At 38.4% G+C, this 8,798-nt stretch overlaps 1 protein-coding gene across 1 annotated transcript in view; it reads left to right on the top strand.

The window, feature by feature from the left end:
- ITGA8 (integrin subunit alpha 8) overlaps positions 1-8,798 on the top strand; it is a 122,790-nt gene that overhangs the window by 21,517 nt on the left and 92,475 nt on the right. The window contains exons 8-11 of the mRNA XM_009275732.1: positions 347-391; positions 3,448-3,491; positions 4,460-4,516; positions 4,698-4,750. Of these exons, the coding sequence (XP_009274007.1) occupies positions 347-391; positions 3,448-3,491; positions 4,460-4,516; positions 4,698-4,750 (199 nt within the window). The remainder of the gene's footprint in view (positions 1-346; positions 392-3,447; positions 3,492-4,459; positions 4,517-4,697; positions 4,751-8,798) is intronic.

Below are 8,798 nucleotides of genomic sequence, written 5' to 3'. Positions count from 1 at the left end.
GCTAGTGTAAGCATTACCTAGCAACAACTAAAACATCGGTGTGTTATCAACTTTGTTCTCATCCTAAATCCAAAACACTGTACCAGCTACTAGGAAGGAAATTAACTCTATCCCTGCCGAAACCAGGACAAGTAATGAAGACCTAAATTGTGTCAATAGCTATTAGGGCTATTTTGTCATAATAATGTGATAAGCAATTTTCCTTTTTTCCACACAGTTTTAGTATAATAATGTTAGAAAATTTGCATTCTGATGATCAGATGAACAGACAAATCTGATTGTCCTTGCACATTTTTTTAAAGAAATGGTTTCTCAAGTGTCTTGCTTGTAATTTATCTTTAAACAGGATACTCAGTGGCTGCTGGGGAATTTACTGGGGATTCTGAACAAGGTAAGAAGCTATATACTTGAATGGAAACCATATGGTTGTGCACCTATTAAATTCCTCATTTTGGGTCTCTACGCAGGAACATACCTTTTATACATTTGAAACACTGGTGAGACTTAAGCTATCTGTACCCAATATTCTGAGAGGCAAATATTTTCTTAGAAGGTATAGCATGACAGAGCAGAATTTAAGTAACCCAAAAGTCTGAATCTGTTGTTATGGTATCGTGCCTATGCATCTGTTCAGCAGTTAGAGCTGTGACAGCATGGTAGGTGGGGCCACTTAATTTAGCCAGTTTGGTGACCAGTAGTAACAAATGGAACCAACAGTGCAGTCCTGTACAGTCTTTCGGTCCATACTCAAGTTACTCACCTGCATAGAGGCTGCTGGACCTCAGCATCTGGCTGGCCAGATACAACGTGGCTTGGAAACATTTGTGTATGCTGAAGGCACACTTCTGACTGCCACATAAACATCATAAACAGCCTAGGCTAGGAGATAACATTCAGTTGCTTCTGGACAAAGACATGTGTCTACACTGGCATGCTAGCTCTTGTTGGTGAAAGCAGCTCTTGGCTCTGTAAAAGTTTCCCTAGTTCCAGTTCATGTGCCTTAAGGATGGGGTGCCTGGGGCAGTTCATTTGCTGACCCTTTTCATACATTGTATTTTCCTGCACAGGCATAATGCAGTAAGAACAAGTTCCCTGTGCTCTTGCTCCTACCCTGAGCCTTATATTTAACAGCAGGAGACAGAAGAATTGAATTATTTTTATTAAAACCTGGGCTTAGAGGGAGAGAAAACATTCTACAGGAAGATGAGGTGTTCAATTAGTCCCTTGAATTAGGAAAAGCTGAATTCACAGGAATATAAATGTCTGAATATAGAATCATGCCTGAGACTTTGTGAAGGTTCTGGATCAAGTAAGTTTGATACAGGACATATTTAGAATAATTTGCATTTAGACAGCAACTGTCATCCACAAAGAACCAGACATCTCACAGACTTAATAGCATTGCTTAAAAACATCATCACTGTGAAACCTTCACCTGAAATATTTCATGATCTGTAAAACACCACCTTCTGGGACTCTACATTCATGATTTGCTAAAGTAGAGCAATGTGCACTGAGGAACAGATTTTGACCAAAATTAGAAGATAAATATTTTTTTAAATGTGCAGAATATCATTACATAACTTAGAATTCAGCACAATCACTGAGGTTCAAGTTGTTCCCTCTGGCAAAAGGTGACACAGGTTATTTATTAGTTTCACGTGGCCAGGGAAAACTGCCCTGGAAGGTGGCAGCTCCAGTAACATAGTTCTGTAATTCTCTAAGGACAAAGTCAGAGCAATCCATCCTGCAGGGGCTAGGTTTAGCAGCAATAGTTCCAACAGTTCCACTGAGGCTTTACCTAAATACCAACAAGACTTAAACCTCACTTAACTGATGTGCTGAACTCATAGCACAGAGTGCTGTGGCAGGAGAACTAAAAACAAGCTGAACATTGTCTGATTTTTAAGTTGTAAAGTAAGTTTTGTGGGTGTGTTAGAAATTGAACACTAGTTTTTCTGTGTCTCTGCAAGTTGAATCCAGTGTAGAAGAAAAGCTCCTGTCACAGCTGTCTGTTTGGTAGAGTATGTTAAAATAATCAATTATAAATAGAAATTTGTCCATGATTTAGCTATTTTCAGGTGTTCTGAAATTGTACAGGGTTTCAAAAAATATAGTTAGCTGAAAATATCTGTGATCCCTGGTGTTTCATACCTTAAGAGCTATGTTCCTTGTGTAAGGCTGACAGTCTGTCAGAAAGTATTGCTTAAGGGGTAGCTTTCTTGAGGGGGTGAACAGCTCCATGGTCCAGACTCACAAAGCCAATAGAGACATAGTACATTTCTAGAAATGAACCCAGCTCCCTAGAACTGCTGCTGCTTAATCCCTATAAAGTTAGAGTTTCCTGTCCTGTGCCACTATGGGTTAAAAAAAAAATAAAATTTTGAGCCGAATGCTATAATGTGGGAAAAAGATGTGTCCCTGGTAATGGAAGTCTGCAGCCACCTATATATATATATATATTTTTTTTTTTTTTTTAATGCATACTCACATTTTTATAATGGAATGTTCTTGAATCAATAAGTCATGTGAATGACTGGCACAAAGAATTACATTGTTGGCTGACCTGGGAATTGTCCTGTGTCCTGTTCAGTCCTTCGCTACTACTTCCATCTCCCCTTGACCAAACACATTCAACCACAGGGGAGTATATAAACCCAGAGAGGAACAGAGGAATGCTAGGTCAATACAAGCAGGTGTCTGAGGTGCTCTGGTATCTGAAGTTCCTGCTTCTGTCTTTTGATGTGGATATCCTAATGAGGGAAGGTTTAGACAGTAAGACTGCAGGCTGTGACTTTGTTCTTTTCTTCTTTTTTTTCCCATTTCTTTCACTAGTTGTTTAAGATTTCACCATTGAGCAGAATTACATCCTAGAAGGCAGCTAGGTCCAATGTTTCATGTTCTTGTTCAATGGATTCCCCCAATGCCACTCACAAAAATTTCCTTGTAATGCTTTTAGATAGCCTGTGCAGAACTTGTCAAACACTTCCATGGCATCAAGCCAAATAACAGATGAGACAAACTGTTGTGCAGCCAGAAAGAAAAGACGTATTTGTAAGGACAGTTTTGTTTAGCTTCTGTACTCTAGTGTGTGATGCCACAACTGATTCTGGTTCCATCAACCCACAGCTGTCAGGTAACAAGCTGAATGGTACTAAGAGCTTTATTATACTGTGCTATGCTAAGTAATGCTAGGCAGAAAGAGATCTCTGGATGAGTGTATTCAACAGTTCAGATGTAATATTTCATGCAGCTAGATGCACTGAATGAATGTTAATAGCTTATGAATTAATGTCGTGAAGTGATTTGTAGGTGTTTCTGATACAGATAACAAACCCAAATCCTAAGGGTTATATGTCAAGGAAGAATTTAGGTGGCGTAGGATGCATGTTGCATGCACCACTCAGATAGCATAACCAGTTCACTGTTGATCATTTATCTTTTCAGAGTTGGTTGCTGGAGTCCCAAGGGGAGCACAGAACTTCGGCTATGTATGTACTGGGCCCACATTTTATCCTTTTTATAATGAGAATGCAGTTAGACCATTTGGAAGATTAAAGTCTACATTATTTTTTCTGTCTCTCTGATCCTAAACTTTCTATTCAGAGAAATCTGCCACTGACTTTCACCCTCAGGCTTACCTGGCTGGGTTGAAATGCCTTACTGATTTGGGCTTTGGATATTAAGCACTTAGTCCTTTCTGAAGTTTGCTTTCAATAGCCAATTACAAGCATGCTTTGAGTATGACTAGTAGCAGTGTTATCTGATCTAAGCTTACCCATAGGTTAGCATATTTCATATGCAATGCTGTGTCCACAATGGAGAGGAGTCCAAGTTGAGATTATTCATACCCACTCTTTACTTTCAGTGCGCTAAGTATATACACTGAATACCAGATGCAGAGAGTCATGATATGCAGTTAGAAGTGAAGGGAGAAAAAAATATATGTGTGTGGATATATCTTTTACCTTATAGGAAAAAAAAAGTTTCAGAACTAACCTGATTGAGAAACAGAGATCCCAGCCACAGACACATTCTCTAGTTTCGTGGACCCAAAACTCCTTGTGTCTCTGGAACTTATTCATACCATTTTTCAGAGGAAAGGGGTGTGTGTGTGTGTATATATATGTATGTATATATATTTCTTTATGTTTTAAGTTCATGTTTTCATGCGTACTAATGTGGTCACTGATTAGCTGATAGTCTGTGATTTGCTGCTGTTCACAGTGTCCAGTAAGGAAGGAAAATGGTCTTTTCCCCATTTTATTCATGGGGGACCTGAGACTTATAAAATCTTAGTGATTTGTTCAAGATCATACAGGAAAACTGGTGAAACGAAAGAATTATTTTTTTCTTGGCCTCTTGGACCATCCTTCAGTGTGTCAAATTGGTTTGCAGTGATGTTACAGTATAGCATCTCCATGTGTGCCTGAAACTTTCCCTATTTTTCTGTTACCAGGTCTCAATTATTAATTCTTCAGACTTGACCTTTATCCAGAACTTCACTGGTGAACAGGTAATGTCAAGCAACTATGTGATGAAATATGTCTAGAGGATATAGTTTCATTAACATAGTTTCAAGAATATATAAAATATTTTTTAGAATTAATGACCATAGAAACAAAGAGGATTATCAGTAAAAAATTTTAAAAATTTATATCTGATATGAAAGCCTATCTGTTGTTTTTTATTTCCAGATGGCGTCTTATTTTGGGTACACTGTTGCAGTATCTGATGTTAACAATGATGGGTAGGTTACCAAATATATTCAGCTCCACTGAACATTCATAGAAGCAATGCCTGATATTTATTAATAAACACAGGTTTTCAAGTGCTTCATACCTCAAAACGCTTCTCTTCACTTCTCTGCTTTTCTAATTTTAATTGTTCATGTAGGCTTATCTTTGTGCAATCACAGTAGCACAATTATTTGCAGACCTAGTTTGGGTGAGTTTATCTTCCTGAATATTTATTCAAAGCAGTGTAGCAGAGCGGGAATGTCCAAAGTCTTAGGAAACAGATCCAGGTAGAAGAACAGTGAATAAACAGCACTAGCTACTGCTGGGAAGAGATAGGTGAAAGTCAAAAGTTCATTCTCCCATTCTCAAAAGCAGATAAGTCTTCTCACAAGTGGACCATCCATAGCTTCACTTCTCAATCTTAAAAGCTTTCCAATATCATCAGTTCCTCACTCCAGAAGCTGCCAGTTGGCCATCCATTTTCATCCTCCAGAGGACCAGAAAGTGTCTATGGCCCGTAGTTGTTATGACAGGCATTGAGCTTGTCTGAGGGAGAATGCTGCTCAGCTCCCAGGGTCATGCCTAAGTCACTCAGGGATTTCAGGCCCTGTGGAACAAAACGCTTCCTAACTTTGAACTCATGTAAAGTCTGATTAAATGTTTTAGAAGACCAGGACTTTAGTCAGTGAATATTGATACTAGCTTTCTAGCAAGGAGATAAAGATCCCTGAAGCTCAGAGCCTTGGAAGTCTGCACAAAGGTGAGCCAGGATTATATTTAGAGCTGTGGCATACTCTTGCCTATTGCAAAATGTCTCAGATGTGTCTACTTCATAGTCTTTTCTTGTGATTATTTCTTATTAGGTGCTTAAACATAGTGCATTAAATAATTTTTCTGGGCTAAATCATTGCTTCCCATCAGTGACTAGTGACCCTTTACAGAGTGAGGGATACAAGAAAAGAGAAAATTAACAAGGTGATAAAATGTTATTGCAGTTCCAAAACAAACAAAAAACCAAACAAACAAAAAAAGAACCTTCAACAGTTTCTGTGGTGGCTTCATAGTACTCAAATCTTTCCAAGTTTCTGAGCTCAAATTTTGTCATAGTACCATAGCTTTTGAAAATTACTATTTTTATGATATACAGAGTCAGGATTAATTTAGTCCTACTGTAATGCATTACTAATGCGAAAGGGTGGAGAAACATTGATCTAAGTTACAATAGACACTCATTAGACTTTCGGGGAACTGGCTATTTAACTTCTCACTGAACCAAACTATTTCCTGTGCAGGTTATTTCCTGTGAACCATAGGGTTACTTGGCAGGTCTCATCTTTTCTGTGTACCTCTAAGACCACAGTTTATGTCAATAATATAATCAAACTGCTGTTGAGGCCTGTGTGGTCTCCCAGTCTATATCTTAAAAGAAATCTAATGACTCTCTCTCAGATCCAAACATCCCACAGAAAACAAAACACAAAAAGCTCTACTTGATAAACATGTCTGATTAGATATGTAGTCTGTCTTTGCTGGTTTGCACATATAGTCGATAGAAATATTTATCTGAAAGGGAGAGTAAAACAGAGCGAGTAAAAAAAAAGGCAAAAGGGAAATGACCACTTCAAATTCACTTGGGTTTTTTGTGCAGCTAAGGACAAAGGAGGTAGTGATGGCCTTATCGGTACAAGAAACCTGATTAAGTTATACGCTGAAAAGATTAATAGGAATGATGCTTTGCTGTAATAAAACTGATGACATGGGTCAAAGATTAGGCTCATGCTAGGAAAAAAGCTCTGTAGACCTTCTGCTCCAGCAGTTCTGCAGGTGTTCCAGGGTAACTCTTGCACTTTTATCTGCACCACATCAGGATTGTAGGCAGAGCAGGGAAATTGAGGATATTGTTTGAACTACTGTTTAGTTGCCCACTGCTAATAATGAGAAATCCACAATGAAACTTAACAAATCAAGCTTTGCCATCAACTTACAGACTGCATTCCTAGTAAAGAGGAAAAAAGAGAACACTTTCAATTTAGACTGAAACAATCCAATAAAAATAGTGGAATAAACTGTTTACTGGTCTTTTATTTGACCTATATCAAAGCTTCCCATAGTTATATTTTGACCTCTTGACATTTCCCATACTCCTGGTTTTTATTACTCAGCAGGATACAAAGAAACTGCTTACAGTCTCAGCAGGTGGTCAACTTGTGCTTTTTAAAGATTTTTTTATCAGAAGGGAAGATACTGGCTGGTTACTTTTCTGTGCTGGAACAAAAATAAATATATAATTTATGTTAACTGCAACATCTTAGTGCAGTAATGAAATAAATCTGATGAACCAGTTCAAAATACCACTGCAAGCTGAACTGCACTTTATGGTTTAATATTACTGTCCAGGGGCTTTTGCTTTTGTTTTGCTCTTATGGCCTTTTAAAAGGGATCACATCAATCTGAATTTGGCTCAGAACTCCAATTTTGTAAATATAAACTGCTATAATTTAAAAGCCAATTGAAATATCCTCCTTCACCAACAAAAATGCATAATTCTAATCACATAGGTCCTTATAACCCAACAAGTGACCCCCCCTTGACTGCTTGATGTCTAAATCCTTAAACTGTAGGAGCTGGAAGGTAAAACTGACTATAAAGCATGGTAAGCAGCAATTGCTTGCTTATCACCCATTTGGAGAGAAACCAGGAATAGGTAAATGAGGATCAGAGAGAGCAGGGTAGCTGAAGAATCCTTCTTCTCTGGCTATAGTACACTGCTGTGACAGTGCAAAAAAAAAAAAACCAAACCCAAAACCCTAGAATGGCCTGAGGGAGAATTCCTTCTTGCAGAGGACTTGCTGAAGCAGCTTGCCTTGACCTACAGAGCTCAGCACTGACAGAGAAGGGGGAAAATCAAGAAGATGAGGAAAGGAAGGCTTTGGTGTGGGTGGGACATGCCAAGACTTGGAGGGAAGGCGAACTAAGTGCTGTGGGTGTTCCAGATAGCTCTGCTGCCCGTAACCAGTTTAGAGATAGGTCAGTGTAATTCAGATGACTACCTTCCTCCCACCTTTCCCTCAGCACATCAGAAGACGAGCTACTGGGTTCTGGTCCCTGCTCCCTGGACTATTCATGCATTTTATACAATCATTGTCATTTATTTTAACAAAGTAGAAATTTTCCTAGAAAAATATCCTAACACTGTGCACTTCCAGCTGAGATGCTGTGATCCCTGCACAACAGACTCCAGCTCCTGTCTGCTTGCTTTCTGTCTCACCTGGTGAATCTTGTATTCCGGGTTAGGCTTCTGCTTAGAGAATTTTAGGCCACTGTGGATGATAGATAGTCTGCCTCTCTCTTTTCATCATTTTAGGCATTCTGGATATTGCTCTATGGACCAGAGTTTTAAAGGTATCTAGGTATCTAGTTATTTTACATCGATGTACTGGGAGCCTCCTGGCTCTGAATCTTTTGGTTCCTTACCACCTCTAAAAAAATCTTCCTTTAGGGTTACAATCCTTCATTTGTAAAATATTCATTAGAGCCAAGCTTATCTTTTACTTCATAGTTTATACAGCGCATAACACCATGGGGTCCCAATCTTACTGGGAATATCTTGACTGCAATGTAATAAAATAATAATTGATGATACAGCTACTGTGTAATGCTTTTAGTACATGGCATATGTAAAATAACTTGTAAAAAAAAGAGCATTCATGATCTGTTTTTGTTATTGCTATTGTTTCATGGCAACCGTTTCAGCTGACATTCTGTCCCAACCATGAACACCTTCCATTAGTAGAGGAGGACTTTTGATGTTTCGTGTGAAAGGAAAATCCCACCTTTGATGTCAAGTCAGCATCTGCTTCCTTCCTTTTTTAGTTATTCATGCCATGGGGTAAAATCTGACATATAAAGAATAGAACAACTGTACCAAAGTGACCTGACATTTTGAATTACAGTTTCCTTTATGGAAACATACTATAAAACTCAATGGAAAAATAACATTTCTAGAAGTGCTTTGTCACAATGTATAGAATGTGTAAGTTCTTGGGAACACATACTATA

The sequence above is a fragment of the Aptenodytes forsteri genome, unplaced genomic scaffold (genome assembly GCF_000699145.1).
Source record: "Aptenodytes forsteri isolate BGI_AS27 unplaced genomic scaffold, ASM69914v1 Scaffold172, whole genome shotgun sequence".
Lineage (NCBI taxonomy): Eukaryota > Metazoa > Chordata > Aves > Sphenisciformes > Spheniscidae > Aptenodytes > Aptenodytes forsteri.
Note: the sequence above shows the minus strand (reverse complement) of the source record. Positions and strands in the feature narration are given on the sequence as shown.